General features: G+C 45.4%; 3 protein-coding genes across 7 annotated transcripts; 2 read left to right on the plus strand and 1 right to left on the minus strand.

Annotated features, from left to right (window-relative positions):
* The first annotated feature begins 4,364 nt into the window (after positions 1 to 4,364).
* ube2e1 (ubiquitin-conjugating enzyme E2E 1) lies at positions 4,365 to 14,742 on the plus strand. Of its 3 annotated transcripts, none has more exons than XM_056583017.1 (6): positions 4,365 to 4,482; positions 5,375 to 5,531; positions 5,713 to 5,763; positions 12,918 to 13,050; positions 13,328 to 13,475; positions 14,636 to 14,742. In XM_056583017.1, exons 2-6 carry the CDS (start codon positions 5,389 to 5,391, stop codon positions 14,731 to 14,733), a joined length of 573 nt encoding a protein of 190 aa, XP_056438992.1. In that variant the 5' UTR covers positions 4,365 to 4,482; positions 5,375 to 5,388; the 3' UTR covers positions 14,734 to 14,742. The 3 variants fall into 3 exon arrangements, with proteins under 3 accessions (XP_056438992.1, XP_056438990.1, XP_056438991.1); XM_056583015.1 differs by lacking the exon at positions 4,365 to 4,482 and adding an exon at positions 4,640 to 4,734; XM_056583016.1 differs by lacking the exon at positions 4,365 to 4,482 and adding an exon at positions 4,752 to 5,228.
* Positions 14,743 to 16,811: 2,069 nt separating this feature from the next.
* Positions 16,812 to 19,039, minus strand: nkiras1 (NFKB inhibitor interacting Ras-like 1). Of its 3 annotated transcripts, none has more exons than XM_056583175.1 (4): positions 18,950 to 19,039; positions 18,604 to 18,704; positions 18,108 to 18,349; positions 16,812 to 17,054 (listed from the first exon to the last, which is right to left on the minus strand). In XM_056583175.1, the coding sequence occupies exons 2-4, from the start codon at positions 18,695 to 18,697 to the stop codon at positions 16,812 to 16,814; spliced, it is 579 nt and encodes a 192-aa protein (XP_056439150.1). In that variant the 5' UTR covers positions 18,698 to 18,704; positions 18,950 to 19,039. The 3 variants fall into 3 exon arrangements, with proteins under 3 accessions (XP_056439150.1, XP_056439151.1, XP_056439152.1); XM_056583176.1 differs by having other exon boundaries at positions 18,946 to 19,039; XM_056583177.1 differs by lacking the exon at positions 16,812 to 17,054 and adding an exon at positions 17,827 to 18,002.
* Positions 19,040 to 19,368: 329 nt separating this feature from the next.
* On the plus strand, positions 19,369 to 22,135 carry rpl15 (ribosomal protein L15). The gene is made up of 4 exons (XM_056583214.1): positions 19,369 to 19,467; positions 20,238 to 20,419; positions 20,515 to 20,651; positions 21,763 to 22,135. The coding sequence occupies exons 2-4, from the start codon at positions 20,248 to 20,250 to the stop codon at positions 22,066 to 22,068; spliced, it is 615 nt and encodes a 204-aa protein (XP_056439189.1). The 5' UTR covers positions 19,369 to 19,467; positions 20,238 to 20,247; the 3' UTR covers positions 22,069 to 22,135.
* The last annotated feature ends 844 nt before the right edge of the window (positions 22,136 to 22,979 follow it).

Genomic DNA, 22,979 nt, shown 5'->3' on the forward strand with positions numbered 1-22,979 from the left:
TCCTCTCTCCTCTCCTCTCTCTCTCTCTCTCCTCTCTCTCTCTCTCTCTCTCTCTCTCTCTCTCTCTCTCTCTCTCTCTCTCTCTCTCTCTCTCTCTCTCTCTCTCTCTCTCTCTCTCTCTCTCTCTCTCTCTCTCTCTCTCTCTCCCTCTCTCCCTTTCCCTCTCCCTCTCCCTGTACTGTCTGCTCTCACCCACTGCCCACTAGAGAGATGAAACCATTGAGGCAGCTCAGATTAGCCAAACGCCATTTAGACACAAGCCTCCTCTGCTGAGAGGTCACGAAGATGGTGTGCGACAACCATGTAAATCATGCGGCCCCCTCCCGCCCCCTCCCCCCAAGACACACATACACACACACACATACACACACAAGGGCAAAATCAATAGAGGAGCCGTGGGAATTTATAATCATCCGTGTTGTTGACTCACGGCATGTCACATGGTCAATCTCGCATCAACACAGCGACAGGCAATCACTCAATTGAGACACGCACACACACAAACACACACACTACACATGTATACACCAATACAATATACACAGACCGAAAGACACTTCAGCACGTGGATTTAAAGCCTAGTAGGTCCACCCCGGGTTTGTTGTGTGCTGTTCAGCCAGGCTTTGACCTGAAGGCCTGCCTGTGTTTGCTTCAGAGCTTCACATGATCCGCTCTTGGCTCAAGAAAGAGATGCAAGTTTAAATGTGAAACATTTTTTTCCTTTGGTTCCTACAGTGTTGCACATTGTTCACACACACACACACACACACACACACACACACACACACACACACACACACACACACACACACACACACACACACACACACACACACACACACAGTTGTCTAACTGTTGTTCCATATCTCTCCTTTCCCCTTTTCTCTCCCCCAACAGCGGACCCCCTGGTGGGCAGCATCGCCACACAGTACCTGACCAACAGAGCGGAGCACGACAGGATAGCCAAACAGTGGACCAAGCGTTACGCCACATAGACTCTGGGGGACCCCCTGCACCCCCTGGCCCGTCTGTTTTCGGACCACAACACCCCTTCCCCCTCCCCCTCACACAGACACACACACACACGCACACCTCAAACCCCACAACCCATACTCACACACACACACACACACACACACACACACACACACACACACACACACACACACACACACACACACACACACACACACACACACACACACACACACACATAGACTCTAAACACACACACACACACACACACACACACTAGGGCTTTGACTCCGAACTTCGTTATTCAAATATAATTCGAATATCAAAAAATAAATCAAAATTCGAACGAATTTTAGGCAGCCCTTAATATTCGAACCTGTTATGGGCAGGCCAGGAGGGAGAGACGTCGGAGACCCCGACGCAGTCTATTCATAATATTGTAATGACCACGGAAGAGGCAGTGAATAAAGTATTGATTAGACAGCGATTTATTAGAAACCTAATAAACCATTGGAACGCGCAAGACCGGTAACCATAGCAACGCCGGTAAACAAACCTCGCAAAGCCCAATCTTGGTCTTACTGAAGGCATTTAATAGTCAAAATATTATTAATAAATATTCTGATATATTCGAATATTAATATTAATAAACAAACTTCGAATATGATTTTTGGGCAAAAGTCAAAGCCCTAACACACACACACACACACACACACACACATACACACACACCGGCCCCTCAGAATCTAATCTGTGGAAGCACACCCAGACGTTGACCACTGCAGACGTTTTGATTGGATGAGGGTGGGGGGGGGGGGGGGTTGGGGGGTTGATTTTGGGGGGGGGGTGCGTGAAGTCGAACTGTTAATTGTTCCATGCTGACTTGAAAGCTTCTTTTTTTATACAGAGTCTATTGGGGATTGTATTTTCCAATACGCTGAATGTTGATATGGTCATGAAAAGCTTTAATACTGTTCTTGTTGTTGTTGTTGTTGTTGTTTGCTGTTGATGTTGTTGTTGTTACCGTTGCTGTTGCTGATGTAAAAGTTGTTGAAGACGACGATGATGATGGTGATGGTGCCGGTGTCGTCGTTTGTTGTTTTTAACTGTTACTGCATTGTTTATAACATTCTATTATTCTCGACGCCTCTCTCTCTCTCTCTCTCTCTCTCTCTCTCTCTCTCTCTCTCTCTCTCGCTCTCTCTCGCTCTCTCTCTCTCTCTCTCTCTCTCTCTCTGCTTGCTACCCCCCACCACCATCTTCAAGTGTGATATATTTGTCGGTTTAATTTTGATTTATTTTGTTGTCATCTCTATTTGAATGTTATTTTTAGAACAACTCCTCTTTGGACATATTAGTGCATGACAGCAGGATCCATTCTCATGCGGCGGCCATGTTACTGTTTGGATGTGGAGCGACCGCACGGGTGAGAGACTTCAGCCGCTTCCATATTCTTTGGTTTGTTAGTTTTTCTTTTTTGTTCAGAAAGATCAAATGGGCCACACTGCAAGCCCAGCTTGGGTCTTGCAAATGGCAACGTTTTTGACATGGAAGCGGTGGCTTGCTGTACATAACGCCTCGTGTGAATACATGCTCTTGAATATTCAATTAAACACTGGCTTGTAAACGTGACCGGGGACTGTTGTTGCTTCATTCTCTCATAATTGTTTTTGTGTGTGTGTGTGCCTAAACAACTAGCAAAGTTCTGCTCCATATCAGCAGTGATAGGCAGTCTGGCAGTGTGGCACAGGAGATGTTTTTTGTACCCTTGAACAAAGACCTATCTTATCTCTGAAATATTTGAATCCTGTCTCTTTTAATGTGATTGGTGGATTCAAATAAAGAATTAAATGTGTGTGTGTGTGTGTGTGTGTGTGTGTGTGTGTGTGTGTGTGTGTGTGTGTGTGTGTGTGTGTGTGTGTGTGTGTGTGTGTGTGTGTGTGTGTGTGTGTGTGTGTGTGTGTGTGTGTGTGTGTGTGTGTGTGTGTGAGAGAGAGAGAGAGAGAGAGAGTGTAAATGATTCTATTTGCACGCGGCAGAAGTTTGAATAATAAAAGGGCAGTACTCGCCCCTCTTTGGAACTGTGAAATTATTAAAAGAACTTGCTTGCACGCCTGGTAGGATCACGTCATTTGTGTTTTCCGGGAAACACTATTATCATCATCTCATCATACTTTGTATTTAAAGCTCGGCTGTCATTTCATAAAAAAAAAAGTGTCACGGCTGAATAGCCCTTCAGCACATTCCCTGCGTTAATGAACCGAGTGCCTTAACCTTTTGTGTGCGTTTTTCAAACACCTTCATAAACCCGTTTCAAAATGGAAATAGCCATGACTCAGAACTACCCAAAGGGGAAATTGATTTAGGTTGATCCACACCACGAAAACCATGGACGGCTTGCAATGCTACACAACCACACGTTTAACCCCTGCCGCGGATGTGTTGCCGGTTTTTGCACACGGCAAACCTCCCAGAAAACTCACCTTTCGGTTATGAAGGCCAACAGCCAACAACAACTGTGAGGTTCAGGTTCTAAGGCGACGATAATGACCGAAAGCATAGCTAGAGGCTAGAGCCATTCTGTTTTTCATTGCCAATCCTATACGATCATCAACGAGGCATTCAGTTAAAGGACGTGTGATTCTTTGTGTCTGCTTCTAATTCGGGGAGCACTATGTTCGCCGAAATATGTGTTGCGAAGAGGAGCAGGAGGACTGGCGAGGTTAATTACGGTTGACTGGGAGACGCAGGGGCAAGGAGACGGCCACGGACGGACGGATTATTGTTTACTGCATCTGGACTTCTATGATTATGACATGTCCTTACATCTGCAGTATGGTGTGTGTGTGTGTGTGTGTGTGTGTGTGTGTGTGTGTGTGTGTGTGTGTGTGTGTGTGTGTGTGTGTGTGTGTGTGTGTGTGTGTGTGTGTGTGTGTGTGTGTGTGTGTGTGTGTGTGTAAAGCAATTCGGGTGCCTTGTACAGATGCAATCCATTAATTATTATATGAATAGGACCAGAGAGAGAGAGAGAGAGAGAGAGAGAGAGAGAGAGAGAGAGAGAGAGATTTTCCATCAGTCTCCGTCCAACTTCTCCTACACCGGCTTGATCCCGTGTTCAACCAATAATCACAACCACAACCCGAGACTATATATAATCCCTTAAAAAAACAACGACGTTTGAGTGACACCAATACACTGGACAATAATGGGACAGACTCATGGGGGGGGGTGGGGGTGGGCGTTAAACCTAGCTTTTAATATCCTCTCGTTGAATGAACACGTTAAAACCAAAGGTCATTCAATACGAATAAAATAGAATAACCATTTCAACGAGGGTTTCATTGAATTGGATACTGGGTTCAACTTGGCATGTGTGCCCAATAGATCCCATCGGCCCTAGGATCTGTCTTGGTGTGTGTCTGTTGCACCAGCAGCAGCACTTCCGCTCTCCGAGAGGCGAAAGGCACGCGTCCAGGCGACGGAGGCACTCGCGGACACAAAGAGAAGGTATCGAATACCAAATGTTTGCAATGTAATCGCGTGATATATGATATGTATGCCGACCAAGTTATCGGTTCTAGTAAATGATCGGACCACTGTTGTGTCTCCGTTGCCGTCGGAGGTGGGGAGGAGGGGGGGATTTAAATAATCGGTCCATCCTATGGGTGGCTGCACTGAGATCAGTTTTGTATGTCGACGGATGTATGCAATGAGAGAAAAAAAAGAAGTGAAACGACACCATCCATTCCTCGCTGTGGGGTTTGTATTTAGTTTGGATTCACGCACAGTTTTGGTGTTGGATGACAGCTTGAACGAGCCATTCTCGGAGCTGTCGGTGAAAGTTTCATTTGCCTGTAAAAAAATTGTTCAGATGAAGTGGGGAGGATGAGGGAGGAGGGGGATCCCTGTGTCGAATGCGACATCGCCCCATTGATTATTTCAGCTTTTTCTGTCGGGTTATTGTGATCAGCTCGTCTCTGACCGTGCATTGCTTTACAGTGTTGGACACAGCCCCTTTGCTTCCCTACAGTTTAGTTTTTCTCCCCCTCAAATGATCGCTTTTGTCGCAGCCAAACAAAAGCTAAAAATAACGCCTGAGCGCAAACATTAGCTGAGGTCGCTCATCAGACCGGTGCTCCGAGAACGAAGCCAATGCTCCCAGCAAATTAAAAGCTATTAGTTGTTAAGTGATATGTTGTCCGACATAACAATAACCAATCGGTGACCTGCATTGTCTGCTGCACGCCACCGAGGTATGAACACGTCAAGGTGTTTATTGACTGAATCGAGCGATGGATTCTTTGTCGCAACAATTCGTGTTTATAATGCTAGACTATGTCATGTCCATGTCATGTGCTCCCCATGCCGAATTCTCCCTTCCTTCCTATGCATCCCGTAGCCCATAGGATCGGTATGTCTGATGAAGATTCGCGTGCCAGCACAAGCTCTTCGTCTTCCTTCTCGTCGTCAACTGTAGAGATAAGCACCCCCAAGAAACGAGAAAGCAAAGCCAGCATGAGCAAGACTTCCAAACTCCTGTCGACCAGCGCGAAAAGGTACGGAACTGAACATCACATCCTTCCTTCTCGGAGGGGATAAACAAATCACCTGCTGAGAGTAAACACTTTGCAGACCTTGTCCCACGTTGTGTTGTATTGAGTCAAGGGAATGCAATTTAAAACTGGATCCTGGATCTGAACAGAAATAAATAAAGGTTGTTTGATTTTTTTGTGGCAGGATCCAGAAGGAGTTGGCGGACATTACGTTGGACCCGCCGCCTAACTGCAGGTACTTGGAATTGGTGCTCTATTTATGGGTGACCCGTTTTCTCATTCTCCCCTGATTTGAAGGACCGAAGTGGACCTGTTATTTTGTGGTGCACTCATGTATTTCCCTGCTCTGTGTGTGTGTGTGTGTGTGTGTGTGTGTGTGTGTGTGTGTGTGTGTGTGTGTGTGTGTGTGTGTGTGTGTGTGTGTGTGTGTGTGTGTGTGTGTGTGTGTGTGTGTGTGTGTGTGTGAATAAATGAAGTATGGATGAATTATTGTGTGTTATTTCCTGACTGCTGGGAACAGCAGGTACCCTTCTTGTGGAGCTTCAAAGAGCTTCTGGGTTGCTGTTCACAAAGCGTGTGTGTGTGTGTGTGTGCACATCCTCACATGCACTGTTGTAGTAGTAATAGCTATCGCTGTCTGTGAAGGCAAGCAGAGCACTTAATCGGTGGAGGTTATTATGTGGTGATGGACGTTTCTGCCTTTGTGTGCGTGTGGGTGATGGTGATAGCTAGGGATATTCTCTGCTCACAGGTGAACTATACTTACTTTGACTCCCGCTTGCATGGGCCAGAGTAGGGGCCATCTGGATGGAACAGTGTAGCTGGAGGGCTGGCTATAGGACCTGTGTTGTCTACAGGGTTTGTCGGACAATGTATGGAATGTCTTGGAATTTGCAATTCCAGACAGGGAAAGTCTGGGAACTTGATTCATCATCCATAGTCGAGGAAAAGTCTAGGAATATCAGTGAATTGCGTCTGCCCACCTCTGATTGTGTCTTGCCTCTCACCGAATATAAGCCTATATTTTCCCCATGTATTCCCATTCAGTCCAGCAAACCTAGCGTTCAATGTCCTCGCGTTTTGAGATTCACAAGCATATTGACTGATTACATTAGGGATGGGGGGAAGCCAGGCAGGCAGGGCAGGTTATTGAGTGTGTGTAATGTTTCACTAGTTTTGCCTTCATAAATCATGGAAAGTCATTGGACAGGGAGCTTGGACGACGTTTTTGTAGGAATACAAATACTTTATTGTCTGAACCGCGCGATAGGAAGGGCCTCACTAGTGTTATTAGTGTGTCATAAGGATATCGCTATTCAATGATCACCGATAGGATTGCAGTGACTGAAGCATAATCTTTTATATCTTTTATTTGACGTGTGAGCTGTTGTTTTTCCTGCATCGTAAACGCATCACTTGCTCAAGATAAAAAGGGTTAGTTGAGAGGCGTCCTGTCAGAAAAGAGCCCATAAACATCCACTTCATGATCATCAAAGATGGTGTTCCCCGATCCAATAATGAATGGATGAATGGATTCAAAGTAAGCCTAATTGGATTCCCCTGTGTTTGTTTGTTGTGCTGTTTATGTCTGAGCTTTGTTGCACCCATTGTACTCATTGTAACCATCCCTGGAAGACGGGATCCGTCTTTCTGTGTTCCTTCCAAAGGTTTCCTCCTTGAGAATTATATTTCCTTTAAGCGGTTTGGGGGGGCTTGGGGGGTGTGTGTTTATAAAAAGGTTGCCCGTGAAGCCCATTGAGACTGTAACGGTGCTCAGGGGCTGCAATAAAAATGATAATGTAAAAAAAAAAAAAAACGTCTCCACCTGCGCATGACAGAACGGTTAGTGTGGAAGCGGGCGTCCGGTTTGGGGGGGTTGGAGGGGGGAGAACGGCTGACCTACTAGCTGAGGTCGACGTGACACTCGCTGCTGCTCAGCCTGTGCAGCGAGAGCGGCGTGTGAGGGGGTTAAGCCCACTCGTTGTCATCGTTCACGTCAGCCGTGTCTGTTGACCATCGCCTGGCACGATGGCCGGGAGACGGAACGGGCACTGCTTCGACCAGATCAACATTGATAGTAGGATTCTCTACGTTTTGAAACATGCGTTTTGTCTTTGGATGCAAGTGATTGGATTATTGCGTTGCGGTTCTCTTTTCTCACCCACTGATAGCCTTTTAGTTGAATATAACATGTGATCGCAGTTTCACTTGTGGTGTCGAGAGTGTCCTAGCATCACTCATTCCCTCTCCTATATTAGTCACCACCACCGATGAATGAACGTGTCTCATCAGAAGCCTACAAGGTTCGCGTTATTGCAACGGAGTTAAGCAGTTTTTTTGTGTGTTGAGCAGTGATATGGATCTGAATGGTGCAACTGTGGTGTGACACTGATTATTTTGTACTACTTTTAAAAAGGAGAAGATCTTTTTTGGGGAGGCGGGGAATGCTTTCCTGTCTTGCTTACGTAGTGCTGTTGGATGACTTAGTTCATATATAGGCAATTAAAAAGTATTATCCTATTGCCCACGGGCTTTGAGAAATCAATTCAATTATTTTTTTGCGCCCACATCATTTGCCCCGCCCCCCCCTGGCTGTTGGTTAACATGCAGTTTCTATGTACACAGTGTACCCTGATATGCACATGATTACAAAGTCGTTGTTTCGGAACCCTTGAAACGATATTATTCTTGTTAGTCAACGATAACTTTAAGTAAATGACTTGTCTCTCACAACCTCCTCCTCTTCCTCCTCCTCTTCCTCCTCCACAACCCCCCCTCCCTCCTCCTCCTCCTCCTCCACAACCCTCCTTCCTCCTCCACCACAACCCTTCCTCCTCCTCCTCCTCCTCCTCCTCCCCTAGTCAAGATGTTGCCTTTAGCAGCCTGACTTGGATTCCTTACATTCCCGTCAGGGGCTCATGACAATTGAAAGTACGGATAGACAGCGAGTGTCTATCCGTGAGTTGGTGGTGGTGGCAGCTCAACTCTCCCCGGGTGGTTTTTCAAACCCATCTCTCGGGACTCCTTTTGATTGTCGTCGTGGCGGTTATTAACCTCTTACGTGGTGTTGTTTGTTCAACGAGACGTGTGGTTTGAAGGGCTGGGGTGTGTCTCCATTCTGAGAGAAACGGGATGACAATCTATGTTGTTGCACCGGTTAAAGGACGCCTAACTGTTCAGAATACGTTGTGATTTACCAAACCCTTGCACACAATCTTCAGGAATTGTTGCAATTGTGGACCACTTCCTCCTGGTGTGTCCTCCCGCCCTGGTGACACCCATAATTGTCTATAAATAAGCAATGAGATGAGCCTCAGCCGGATTAATATTGATGGACGTACGCTACAGCTGACGCCATTTCTTGCTTGTGATGGGAGGGCGGGTGGGGAGTCAAAGATGTGGGTGCTCCAGGGTCACATAGAGACAGACAGACACATTATAACAATTGTAATCATCAGGTAACATCTGTCGCGGCCGTTTACAATCAAATGATCATTGAACTGCTTCTTGGATAAAATGTAAATTCATTTCAGGGAAATTGAGCGTAACATTATTTACTTATTCTAATGAAACCAGCTGAAACCGACACATTTATTTTATTGTCTTTTGCCATTGGAGCCACGAGAGACGCAGCCCTTCTCTCATTGAGTTTGGTTTTTTTCTTTGTCCATGAGAAGGCAGAAGTTGAGGTGTGGAAAAGAGTCTTGAGAACCATTCCTATGTCCCGACCCTAGGGCTGTAGTTAACCATCTGAGCATCATGTGAGTGATGCCCAGGGGGGAGCGAGCGAGGGAGGGAGGGAGGGGGGGAGGGCGGGAGGCTGGCTGGCTGGCTGGGGTAAGATCAGAAAGAGAGAGGCTTGTTGTTACAGTGCTGGGAGACTGCCAGCGGTCCGTCCTGTCCCATCAGATCCTTACCAAGGTGTGTGTGTGTGTGTGTGTGTGTGTGTGTGTGTGTGTGTGTGTGTGTGTGTGTGTGTGTGTGTGTGTGTGTGTGTGTGTGTGTGTGTGTGTGTGTGTGTGTGTGTGTGTGTGTGTGTGTGTGTGTGTGTGTGTGTGTGTGTGAAGCTTATTTGCATCTAAAAAAAAAGCCGTGCTCCCCAGAGAGGACGTGTCTGGTACTTCGTGGGTAATCACACACACACACATAGACACGTACGTGCGTGCGTGCGTGCGCACACGGTGCTCTACCTCTGAGGCCGCCATGAGATCTGTGACGATTTGAAAATAAGTTGTTTTTATTCCTCCCGATTTAGCGTGTGGCTCATCTTTAACCCGCTCCTGTCGGTTAAAACGAGGGCCAACACACCTATCGAATATCTTGCCAACAAAATCTCAAACGTACACTAATATTCATCCGAAAGTCGGCTTATACACTCTGCACTGGAAGAAACCAGGCCTGCAGGGGCGTGGTCTGAAACCCTCTGGCTGTTTGGTGTAGTTCCTACTTCCTCAAAGCCTGAAGCCCCGTGGCTTCACGCAGCCGCAGTGCGGTTGAGTGTACGTTCATCGCTCATCCACTTGGCAACGTAGACCAGAGGTAGTCGAACAGACCCGCCGTGGCGACGCTCTCACGCGTTGGACCAGTCGGCTTGAAGGAACAGAAAGAAATCGATCCCTAGAAATTGTGTGAGATTGTATTGGATTTATTGGAACATCATTTTCCAATGCTTAATGCGCGAACCCCTAATAACATAATTGGAAGTAATATACTACTATTGAGTATTTCCTGTCAATCATAGCTAATAGTCTGATGTTTGCTGTCTCAAAGGGGGGAGAAATCGATTATATTGTTCTAATACTTCTCATCGCTAGTCTTAGCTATGAAATCATCTGCGGAAGGGGGTGTGTGTGTGTGTGTGGGTGTGTATGTGTGTCTGTGTGTCTGTGTTCTCTGGTGAACCAGAGCCCTGGGCTGATGGGTCGTGTCCTTGTCAGTGAACCTGATGAATCACTTGTGGGAGAAGGGGTGGTCACATTTACATATTGTAGAGTTTGACATACCTAATAGGGTTAGCGGAGTTTCCCCTGTCTTCTGGTTCTTTGTCCCTACGAAGGGAGCACCTTGGCTTTCACTTCCTGAATATCTCCCTACTGCCTGGTGTGTTTTGAGAACCTGACCGAAGCTACGATGGAGGCTGCGGCAGCATGGCTATTACTGAGCCTCTTAGGATTGGCTCTGAATCGCCATGATTGTTTGCAATACCTTCAGGGGTCCATTGAAGACAGGCAGGCTGCGCTAATTCAAGATGATTGTTTAGAGGCACTGCATATCTCTGGTGGCTAATGCCTTAAGTGGAGCTACTGTTTTTAGGTTTTATCTGTGTTTTTTTTTAGAAACACCATGTAAGCAGTGTGAGCCCTCGCAGTTGAAATCGAGACTTGCATGTCGTACATCCCGCTGCGATTTCAGTGAGTCTGAAGTTAAACTTCCACAAAGGAGGCACGGGAGTGAATGCTTCAATCCAGATGTTCTTACCGAGTTTCTGACAAACAGCTTGACTTTCCACTGCTGAACATTCACAGATGCCGAGCTCTGCTTTGGCTGACGTATTGGCTTTAACTTAACCTTAGCTTCGCTTTAACCTTTTTTTTAAAGCATTCACAGAATCCAGAAGCCAGGAATCTGTGTGACACACGCACACAGACAAAGACACACAGAACATGACACCCCCACAGAGACAAACACACACAGACCACACACACACAGAAAATAGGTTGATAAGGATACAGATGCAGCAACTGTATCCTGACAACATTATCCAGACCCGGTCTGTGCAAGAAGCAGAATACCAAAACGCACTCGCACGAATGTCTGCATGAACGGGTAATAATATTACCATATGGTAATATTTTGATACACAGTATGTCATATGTAGGTATATATGGTAATATTATTAGTATCGGTTCCCATGGTTTCAAAGACAGTTTACATAACCGCGACAATGTTTTTCTTTCGTGAATTATAGTCCATATGCATTCCGTGTAGTAGTTTTACCAAAGAATAAATGTGCTTTATCGCCCTGTAAGTTTGCACATGCAAGGACATTTTTCCTAAACGTTTGGCACAGCGGGGCGAAAATTAGCTCATGTTTGGCTTGTCTGGCCTCAATGAAGTGAGTGTTTAGTTCACCTCATGCTCAGTAGAAATGGCCTCACACAGTCCATTCATTGTTTAGGAGAGGTGCTTTTATCAAACATTTTATATTTGAATTTGGAGAAGCTACTCCCAGCCCTTCGTCAAACTGTGATTATCAATCAATACAGATTGGGTTCATGCATCAGATTACACTTCATTACTTGTTTGAATGAACAGGTCTCCATCTTACTCTGCTGTGGGCTTTGTTTGTGGTGGTTTGTTGGAGCAGTTCGCGCTGAACCTCTGACGGCTGTAGAAACAGAAACGACCGCGAAAGTCTACGGTGTTGCCTCCCTTTGTTGATCGTCCTAACTGCCGCTCAAATGACCCGGCTCATCAATGTTATTATTATGCAGGGAAAAATATATCAATATCACTGTTATTGATGACTCTCCTCCTCCAAATTGTACGGTAGACATGTAACGCTTTCTAAGCTATGCTTACTTTCTATGGCAATTGGTCTTCCAAGGCATTTAATTTCCCTTTAGCGAAAAAATATGTGACGTAAGATTTGCCTCCTGAGATTTTATTTACAATGTTGTTTCATATTTTTCGGCCGCTTCGGAAGATAAATATAATGTTTTATGTGTGTTTGGTAGTAAATGTGTGCTAGTGCAAAATCAATCATCGTAACCTTTTCCCAAGTAAGTGCATAAGCTGTGAACGCATCAATCGCAACGTCTTAACCTAATTCATTGCCACGCTCTGATGAAAAAACGATGTTTGAAAACCCCCTGAGGTGAAAGCCCTGGTTTTCAAATTCTGTTAGATTTTGGTATTAAACTCATGGGAACGAGATGCTTCAGCTGACGTATTACCTGCGTGTGGTTAACGGGAGCATTTGAATCAGTGTCTTGTGCAGCTTGCAAGAGTCTATCCCACCCCAGTATGTCCTGTGGTTCCAAGGCTAATATGTTAATGGCTGATTGTTTTTCACACTTAGCCACACAGTGCGCGGCAATTAAGGGGAAAAGAAAACAAAAAGGGCAATTTAGCAGGAAGTTTGCGAGATAAGACTAGAAGTGAAACGTCCGGGCATTGTGCCCAGACCCACATAAGAAAGGTGTGTGTGTGCGTGTGTGTGTGTGTCTGTAATTTTAATTTGGTACTTTTTGGTTTTAATTGAGCATTCTCTCTACTGAAGCCTGTTTCCTCCCCCACCATGGTGTATTATAAAGACTAATGAGTACATAAACACCAATCTTTAATAGTGGTTATCTAATTAAATATATGATGTTTCTCCCTCTGCAGCGCTGGTCCAAAAGGGGACAACATCTATGAGTGGCGCTCCACCATCCTGGGCCCCCCGGGCTCGGTGTACGAAGGGGGGGTCTTCTTCCTGGACATCGCCTTCACGCCAGACTACCCCTTCAAACCCCCCAAGGTGACGCTCCGACCAATGCTTCTCACATTAGCACGGCGTCTATTGAGCTATAAGTGAGGAGAGTGCAGCCATTACAGGCTGTAAGGAGGCCTATTGTTGTCGTGAGAGAGGCTGTCTGGTAATGTGTGTTGTTCTGCAAATTGACCACTAGAGGGCGACGTTGCACTTGGAATGAAACCAGCGCTTCTAGTCGGTTGCCTTGAGCCTCATGAGATTTATTGGACATTGTCAAGTGTATGTTTTATTGTATAACTTTGTGTGTGTGTGTGTTGCCCAGGTGACGTTCCGCACCAGGATCTACCACTGCAACATCAACAGCCAGGGGGTGATCTGTCTGGACATCCTGAAGGACAACTGGAGTCCCGCCCTCACCATCTCCAAGGTCCTGCTGTCCATCTGCTCTCTGCTCACAGACTGCAACCCCGGTAATGACCTGGAGCGCACATACACACACACACACACACACACACACACACACACACACACACACACACACACACACACACACACACACACACACACACACACACACACACACACACACACACACACACACACGCGCACACATGCAAGCGCACACATGCACACACAGTGGAGTCACAATAATGACCTGTGTTCGACATTCAAAGAAGTCCTGTAGTCAGTAGGACTACTGTAGGAAGGGTGTGTGTATATACTCATGGTTAAATAGTGCATATAGATGCATCGTATGGAAGTAAATCTGTGCCATCGGATTTTGAAAATAAAAAGCCATTGAATTTTAAGCACTGAATATTTATGCATTGAAATAACATATCTTGATTTTTTTGCCTCTGAATTTATCTCTTAGAATGTTCAATAAAGCTTTTTCAGCTGTATTTTTCAATGTTAAAATCAAATATTCAACGTTAAAATTTTTTACTTCAATATCTTCGACGTCCCCAAATTTCAACATGCCAAAATCAGCTGCAAAATTCAATGTATGAAATTCAGCGTTAACATCGGAGGAAGAGCAATCTATCCTAGATGCTAGATAAAGGGGGAAATGATTTGTTGAAAATTGTTAGAGTTATATTCAGAGTCAAAAAATCCAGATGCGTTATTTCAATCGTAGTTTAACGCAGTCGTTGTCAGCCCTCATAGATGTGTTCAAAATGCGCGCAATTATTTTTGGATTGATGGGGAAAATGAGCATAAAAGGATGTTTACATTTAAGTGGAAAACTCAAAGATCTCGAAAGATTGGAATTTAAATGAATGGCTGATGAAAGCCCTTGAATTTGCATTATTGTACAGTATTGACATTCCCTTCATGCATTGAAATAACAAGCAGCGCAGTTGTGGTTCTACCAGAGAGGGTACGGCAAAACCACAACAACTGTGTGTGTGTGTGTGTGTGTGTGTGTGTGTGTGTGTGTGTGTGTGTGTGTGTGTGTGTGTGTGTGTGTGTGTGTGTGTGTGTGTGTGTGTGTGTGTGTGTGTGTGTGTGTGTGTGTGTGTGAGTGTGACGCTGCTTTCTTTTCACCACATGGGCCGCCGAAGAGAACGAAACGGTGATCTCCGAGAGACAACTAAAAAATATTATTGATTTTGTTCTCCTTCAACAGCTGACCCGCTGGTGGGAAGCATCGCGACACAGTACACCACAAACCGACCGGAGCACGACAGAATAGCCAAACAGTGGACCAAGCGCTACGCAACATAGTGCCCGAGATGGGGGGGGGGGGGGGGGGGGGCTGCTTCTTGGGGACAGCTCTAGGACCTAGGGGGTGGGGTGGGGTGGGTTGTGGGTAGGGTCGGAAGTGGATAAGTTAAAGGACAAGTTTCATGGAGGTATTAAGCTTTGTTCTTCACTAGCCAGTTCAAACATTGTTTTCCTTGTTTTTGCATGAACTAGTTGTACTAGTTGTTTTTCCTTTTCTTTTGTGTATTTGTTACACAAATGAAGTATTTAGATTTACACGTGAAGCCTTTCTTTCAGTGAGCCTCTGTGCCATCCAAGGGGATCACGGGCTTGTCCCCGAGAGGAGCGTGATCGCGGTCTGTAAAGTAATGCCAACGTGTTTTAATGGGACTTGGGCTGAATTGGGGGGATGGAGGGGGTCCGAGGGGGTTGTTGAGGGTGTGGGGGTGAGGATATGTTGTGGATAATCTTTTTTTTATCTTGGGTGGTGGGGTGGGGGGGAACGGAAGTCTTAATTGGGTTCAGTTGTTTTAAATGTAAAATATGTTTTCGTTATCCTCCACTATAATCGAATTTAGCAATATTGCATTTGGTGTTTTCCTTTGCTCTGATTGGACGCTTGAAGGTTGAAGTAAGCGGCACTTTCTTATAAATCTGTTACAGCATGGTTCCCAGTGAAGTCTGTCCCCCCTGTACATGTTTTTGTTATTTTTCACCTTCCTTAACCCTCATGGTTTGTATACGCTGTTTGAAAAGGTGTTTCATGTGAAGGTGTGGATGGCTGTTGGTTGTATAATGTAAGCTTACCGATTTAGAAGAAAAGCTGTTTGAAAAAGTTTTCTGTAAGAATTAAATGTTAACGAGTTTCCTTTTGTCATTTTTGACTAGTGCTTCCAAAAATGCAGATTTTTTTTTTTTTACCAAATATGAGCCAGCTACTTACCTTTTTAGTTTTGAGCCAAATAGACAGTGATTATGCTGGCAAGAGTGTGTGCACTGGGATATGTTGTTGTTGTATCTAGACCATTCAAATGACCTACAAAGATTTAATACCTTTTTTTATTTCCCCTCAGACCGTCAGTCATCGACTTGGCTCGCTAAAGTATGACAATGCAGGCTCAATAATGGATAAATGCCTCTTTTCTAAAGAATGCCTCTTGGGCTGATCTAAGTATAGCTCCTTCAGTTCCTCAGCATAAAACATGAGAGAGCAAGAGCGAGAGAGATCTCCTTAATGGTTCTGTGATAAAATAAGCAATATAAATGCATCCCAGCCAATACCGGCACAACTCACCCTCTTCCACCGACAGCAATGTGTGACGTTTCCTCGTTCCGTTCTGAGGGACAACCATGTCACATGTTGGTATTCTCGGAAGAATAAAATGCAAGAGAGAAAATCTAGAGCCAGTATTTTAATCCATGCATTGTTAACCACTACAGTATGTAAAGGATCACAGGAATATTGCTGGACAGCAGAGGAAGATTTGAAAACAACTTAAAAAGGTATTATACTAAGCTAAGACACAAGCTCATTCGCTACCAGTAGAAAAACTTTTGTTCAGGTTCTCGGAACACAACGCATTTACATCACACAGTACCGTTTAGCTTTTTCACATTGCTAGACACGTCAGGAATGTGGGTTTATTAAAGTGCTAAAAAATAAATTAGTTAAAAAATAAATATCATCTATCCATAGATGGTAGTTCTAACGTTAGGAAGGCTACCGTCTGTACGTTGCTACCCATTTCAACCGAAGTCTACCCAACAGGCTAAGAAATGCAGGAGTGCAACTAACGCCGAGGTCAACGGCATAACCGATCCCACACACCGTTGATCAAAGCCTGACACCACCGCCTTCCATGTTAAATTAAAAAGGGTGGCTCGCGACACAACGGACGAGTCGGGACCAACTCTACCGCGTCTCACGAGAGACCAAGCTCAGGGGGGGGGGGGGGGGGGCATCGGGGCCGGGGGAGTGAGCTTCGGGTAGGGGGTGGGGGGTGGGGGGCTGCAGGCGGGAGGGCAGGATGGAGTGTCGGGCGAGAGGTGTGGAGTGTCGGGGGGGGGGGGGGGGAGTGACGGGGCCGTTCCCGGGGGGTTCAGAGGTCGTTGGACGGCGTGCCCTTGCTCTTGCGGCCGGGCAGGGGGAAGGCGGACTTGCTCTGCGGCTGCGTGAGGCGGCTGGTGAGCGTGGTGAAGGGCTCGATGAGGGAGCCGCGCTCCGCCACGCTCACCTCCCACAGCTTCACCTTCTCGCCGCGCGCCCACTGCTGCGCCGCCTCGGGGTCCACCTGCCGCTGCTCCCGCAGGTCCGTCTTGTTGCCCAGGACGATGACCGCCACCTGCGGGCGGCACATGGTGAGTGGACTGCATTTGTGTGGCGCTTTTATCCAGAGTGCTTTACAACATGGCCGGACTTTCACCCATTCACGCACCGACGGCGGAGTCCACCGTGCAAGGCGACAGCCAGCTCGTCAGGAGCAGTTAGGGTTAGGTTTCTCGCTCAGGGTCAGCTTGACACATTCAGCTAGGAGGAGGAGCCGGGGATCGAACCAGCAACCTTCCGGTTACCAGCCAACCCGCTCTACCTCCTCAGCTACTGCAGCACAACGACAAGCACAACGGGGGTCGGGGGGGGGGGGCACGCACACACAGCACTGGAGGAACTGTAGGACACGACTATGACGAATAGATTAAACAACCAAGAAATGAAATGCTGAATCGTGTCTGGCGATGCTTGGGGAATGGAGAAGTGGCTCAAGTTGGCATGCCTACCAGTGTTTGGCAGTAGCTTGCGTTGCGCTTACCGATTGAGATCAATCTGACGTTTTAGAACATTATCGCTGGACGTCATCCAGAGCATCTAACAGTGAACAGGTTAAGGTATGTAAGGAGCAGGTAGGGGTAAGGGGCTAGGGGTCATCCTGGTCAAGGAAACCTACAGGTAGACTGCAGACATAAGGGTGCTAAACCAGAACTCTTCAAACACCCAAGCATGGAGACTATTCAGCGCCCCCTTATTTTGACCCAAGACCTGCTAACTTGTTATGGATAACATGAAAATATAGCGTTAAAGCTCTATGTAACAACAGGAAATATGATTTCATTACCAATCTTTAATTGAGATAATGATCAGGGAAAGATACAATTTAAGTTGTACATGAAGTTTATATTAAATCAATCAAAAGAACACATCATATGGGACTATTTAGCAGACACTTTTATCTAAACAGACTTAAGTCTGTATTAAAAAAACAGGTTGTTGGGCAGCAGGTAGTGACTTCCCTGTCCTGTTCAATGGAATACATATTTAGTTCCAGATCACAATATCAACATTGTATATAAATACATAACCATTGATAATAGCAGTTATCAATGACTGGAACGGTGCCCACCTCTTTCTTATCTCTGGACTTGTCGATTTCCTTCTTCAGTATGTCGACCTTCTTGAAGGACTCCAGGCTGTCCACGCTGTAGACGAGCACGAAGCCGTCCGCCACCAGGTAGTAGTGCTTGGGGAGGTCCAGTTCGTCCTGCAGGCCGCGGGTGTCGTACAGCCTTAGCTGTTCCTTCACCCCGCGGTCCGTCTCCACCGAGGCCACGTACACATCCTCCTGGGTTCCACTGGTTTCAGACCCTGACAGACCAAAGCCAACAACAACAGCCATCAACAACCAAACCTGTCAACTGACAGCAGCCCATAACTCTCTGCCCCTACTGAACTGTTCACATGTGGTTATAATTAAATGTTAAACATTGGAACTGAGGAGCTTTCTTACATGATAGCTTACAATATCGTGCAACTATTGACCTACATTCCCTTTAAGCCATGCCATCGAGCATCTAATGGTTGGGTTTTCCCCTTACCTCCAAACTAGGTGACCTACTCACCGACAGTGTGGTTTCCGTAGAGTAACTGCTCCAGGATAGCAGTCTTTCCAACAGAAGCCTGGCCGCAGACAACAACTTTACAGCCCTTCCCCATTTCGACTCTACAAGGCAACATATCAGAGTAAGCTTACAAGCCGAAAGTAAAGTACACACCATCAGACACATAGTACAAACCAGCTTTGCAGTAACAATATTTGGTAGCAAAATGTAACACGAACCCTAATAAAATCTTAGCAACGTAGCTACTCAATCCAGACGATTATGTACACCTCGAACACATACGCTACTGACATTGCCAGCAGTGAATCATGATACACGGGTCAAAGTGTAAAGTACAGTTACCTACCTAGTCCAGGTTAACGCTGTCAGATTTCAGCACAGACATCTCGACCTGGAGCATCCTTTCTTCAGTGTGTGGGGTCGCTGTTATTGGCAAGTTCGGGTACCTCACTGCGCATGTGCAAACACGGAATAATCTGCACGCACGTCCGAACTAAATTTAATTTAAATTAGATAGCAGAAAGAGGTCACCATCTGTCAATCAATATTATCAGTCCAGGCTCTACTCTTAACATTAATCTATTTCGCATGGTGGTGTCAAGTGTGTTTTTGACTAACAATGTATTCAAAGTAATACGTTTTACAAAATAGAGAGACATTATATAGTGTGTAAATGTAGTATGTTACAGCGTGTTAGAGTAAACCCATTCTGAATCAAAACCTAAATTAAATTAAATCTCCGGAAACGCTAAACAAATCCAGGACTACATTTCCCGTGATCCTTGAACCGGAAATACGCAGCCGACGTTTTCATAAAGCATGCTGGGTATTTTTTCTCTCTCTTTCCGGCTGGTACGCCATCATGTAAGCTATATTTCCAATGCTTTAATACAACACAATCTATTAAAATCTACGATATTGGACCTACATCGTTCTGTCAAATTTAGTACACTCATTTATCAGACTTCAGTTTTCAATATGCTGCAATTATTTTAGAAGTTTTGTCATTTTAGACTGATTAAAGCCCTGGTTCTGTTGGGTACTATAGGCGCTTGGCTGTCTTGCTATTCATCCTGCTGTCCGGTTAGCTGCCGTATTGTAGTTAACGTTGGGCATTACTTTCTGAAATTATTGCTTGGCATGTCCTGGTTGAATTGTTATGTCGATAGAGTATATAACGATATGGTTGTCAACGAATGCATCTAGCGAAGCAGAGTAATTGTTTATTCTGTTAGCCAAGCTAAGGTTAGCTTGTGAATAAAAATGCTTTAGCATGAAACTCCCTCATCGGAAGCAATTCAACATTCAATCTGAACTGTTGTATTTACTAACCTCGCATTTAGTATTGCTGATCTTTTATTAATTTCTAGCCTAATACTTGGTCACACTAGTATAGTTAATGGTAAACGTGTATCTAATGCATGCCTATATTTGAAGAGAAACGCTATTTACGTGAGCAAGGGATTGTCCAAGTGTCCCTAGTATATTGGAGCACGTTTCAAAAGCAGTGAGCAAAGCTTTGAAGATCCTAAGCATTTATTTCCAAGGATGAATTGCTGTCCAGCATGCCTGCAATGGGTCCAGTTTGACAATGTCGTGTAGTGTTTTTTTCTAAAATGTATATCTTCCCACAGATAAATCAAGATGGGAGCATATAAGTATATGCAGGAGTTGTGGCGCAAGAAGCAGTCTGATGTACTCCGCTTCCTCCTCCGTGTGAGATGCTGGCAGTATCGCCAGTTGTCCAACCTCCATCGTGCTCCTAGGCCCACCAGACCCGACAAGGCTCGTAGACTGGGCTACAAGGCCAAGCAGGGTAGGTCCCAAGCCACATGGGCCGGTCATGGAAGTCTAACCACCAATAAACTCACCATGTGAATACCAACTCCTTTTGTTGTTGTTGTTGTTTAGGGTACGTCATCTACCGTATTCGCCTCCGCCGTGGTGGTCGCAAACGCCCCGTGCCCAAGGGTGCCACCTATGGCAAGCCTGTGCATCATGGTGTCAACCAGATCAAGTTCGCCCGCAGTCTGCAGTCCGTTGCTGAGGTGAGTTTGTGATCATCTCTTGGAAGAAATGTAGGCTCTTTGGGATTCACTCCTCGAAAGGTTTTGAGTGGAAAGGTGCCGGCCGTCATTGATGGATGATGGTAATGGAAATTGTTGGTGGGAAACTGAATGGGTTTAGTTTTTTGGTTTTGATGCCTGGGTATGGTCTGCAAATCTGGACTTTAAAGTCCAAGGCTGCTCCACTGCTTTGGTTGCAGGACCTTGTACTACCTGAAAACGAACCAGTTTTAGTGGTGCATTTGATCTTGGTATTTGTAGTGGTTCGAAATAAACTCTGAATGCTCTCAACATTTGAATAGTCATTGTGCTGAACTTCAGATTACAGTACCTCTCCTAAAGTGACAGTACAGACAATCGCAAATTATTTTTAAAAACAAGACTGAAACCTAATGTACTGGCCGGTTCTGTATTACTGGCTGTTCTTGTCCTAGACTTTGTTGGCACATGATGTTTTGTAGATCAGTGCTCTCAACTTGCTTCCAGTATATCAATAGCTTCCCATCTCACTTTGGTCGAACATTTAGGTGTACAGCCAGGCCTGTGATGTGTTCATCAAGCTAGTCCTTGAAGCTTAACATTTCTTTATTGACAAACATTTGATTTGTTACTGAGCTGTTCGATTTAAGTGTGCATTGGCAACACTTGGGATGCAAAGCTTGATATTCAGTCCTGGTCTGAAGCGTGACAGTCAAATCAAGGCAGTGTAGCTGGCCAAATGACATGGAAGTAGTCCCAAGAGCAGGCGCATGGGCCAGTTAAGACATCTCTTATGTTTTTCTATATATACTCTACTGTGACCTCTGTGGCTGACTTTGGTCAAAAGATGTGACTAATCAGCGCCAATTATTGTGAAAGAGTTTCAAGTATTTTATTATCATAACCTGTGCCGTTTATACTAACAATTCAGTTGAACCATCCAACCTATCATTATTTTTTCGGGGGATTTAAATACAGCAATAAGACTTTCTAAAAATGTTGTTAAAAACAATGGTGAAAAATTAACGTTGGACCATGTATTATGGAGGCTCATGTGTACGCTGTTCAAACTGTCCTGTCGCATGGAGCTAACGTGTGATGTTTGGTCCACTAGGAGCGTGCTGGACGTCACTGTGGTGGCCTGAGGGTCCTGAACAGCTACTGGGTGGGCGAGGACTCCACCTACAAGTTCTTCGAGGTCATCCTCATCGACACCTTCCACAAGGCCATCCGCCGCAACCCAGACACCCAATGGATCACAAAGGCCGTGCACAAGCACAGGGAGATGCGTGGCCTGACCTCCGCAGGCAAGAAGAGCCGCGGCTTGGGCAAGGGCCACAAGTTCCACCTCACCATCGGTGGTTCCCGTCGCGCCTGCTGGAAGAGACGCAACACCCTGCAGCTGCATCGTTATCGTTAAGCGTCTGTACAAAAGAAATAAACATGCCTTTTTATGGTCATTCTGGTTGTCCTGTTCACTTTATTGTAGCAGTTTTTGATTCCTCAACCGCAAACAAGGCAGTTCATCCTAGAGGTGTCGTGAATTGCCTAGTAGTGAATAGTTTGTGCACTTGCATGGCTAACTACGCTTACTTCACTTTGAGTCCCTACTATATCGTAGGACACTTGTTCGTGTGCACTGAAGAAAAAGATCTATCTTGGATCTTCGAGGGGGAAATGTTTTGGGAGTGTCGCAAGTAAGATGAACCAGGTGTAAACCAAGCGAACAGGGCTGTCCAGCAATTTATTATGTAGAACATATCATTTAAAGGATTTGCTATTGATCACATTGAAACAACTGCCATTGAGGGTTAACTAGAGATGTCCAGGTTATTTGAAGCTACGCGCTAGTTGAAATGTTACATTGACTACTATAAATAAACGTGGGAGTTTGGACCGTTTTAACCATCGTTATGTTGTGGGTCAAATTGACCCATTTAAAATTTGTATATAAAAACAATTTTATAGCTTATTTTTATTTTATTTTTTGCTTTTAGAATGAAACTTCTACTGGCCTGAGGAAACTACATTAAAAATAACAGTTAATGTCAGGCATGCGGAACCCCACCTGCACCTGTTCATATCACAAACTGGGTCAATTTGACTCAGCAGTGAAAGTGGAGACAAAAAGGGTCATCTGGAGAGAAATGTTAATGAGTGGAACATGCCAAAGCTATACAAGAGGCTTATCTTCATCGAGGTTGGGAAAGGCACTTGTGGCACATATTCAACAAGGCAGCACTTGCCAAGGACCCCCCTCCCAGCTATTGCATCCACGGTGTGGGAGATCCGAAGAAATTGAACACAAATTAAAAGGTATGAAAAATGTCG

Source organism: Gadus chalcogrammus, chromosome 22 (genome assembly GCF_026213295.1).
Source record: "Gadus chalcogrammus isolate NIFS_2021 chromosome 22, NIFS_Gcha_1.0, whole genome shotgun sequence".
Taxonomy (NCBI): domain Eukaryota; kingdom Metazoa; phylum Chordata; class Actinopteri; order Gadiformes; family Gadidae; genus Gadus; species Gadus chalcogrammus.

Excerpts from the sequence above, each read along its gene's own strand:
- nkiras1 (XM_056583175.1), bottom strand. The coding sequence starts at position 18,697 with ATGGGGAAGGGCTGTAAAGTTGTTGTCTGCGGCCAGGCTTCTGTTGGA. Across the intron at positions 18,350-18,603 it reads CTACGGAAACCACACTGTCG|GGTCTGAAACCAGTGGAACC; the intron begins GTGAGTAGGTCA and ends TTGGTCTGTCAG. Across the intron at positions 17,055-18,107 it reads AGTCCAGAGATAAGAAAGAG|GTGGCGGTCATCGTCCTGGG; the intron begins GTGGGCACCGTT and ends TGCCGCCCGCAG.
- ube2e1 (XM_056583017.1), top strand. The coding sequence starts at position 5,389 with ATGTCTGATGAAGATTCGCGTGCCAGCACAAGCTCTTCGTCTTCCTTC. Across the intron at positions 5,532-5,712 it reads CTGTCGACCAGCGCGAAAAG|GATCCAGAAGGAGTTGGCGG; the intron begins GTACGGAACTGA and ends TTTTTGTGGCAG. Across the intron at positions 5,764-12,917 it reads GACCCGCCGCCTAACTGCAG|CGCTGGTCCAAAAGGGGACA; the intron begins GTACTTGGAATT and ends CTCCCTCTGCAG.
- rpl15 (XM_056583214.1), top strand. The coding sequence starts at position 20,248 with ATGGGAGCATATAAGTATATGCAGGAGTTGTGGCGCAAGAAGCAGTCT. Across the intron at positions 20,420-20,514 it reads GGGCTACAAGGCCAAGCAGG|GGTACGTCATCTACCGTATT; the intron begins GTAGGTCCCAAG and ends GTTGTTGTTTAG. Across the intron at positions 20,652-21,762 it reads GTCTGCAGTCCGTTGCTGAG|GAGCGTGCTGGACGTCACTG; the intron begins GTGAGTTTGTGA and ends TTGGTCCACTAG.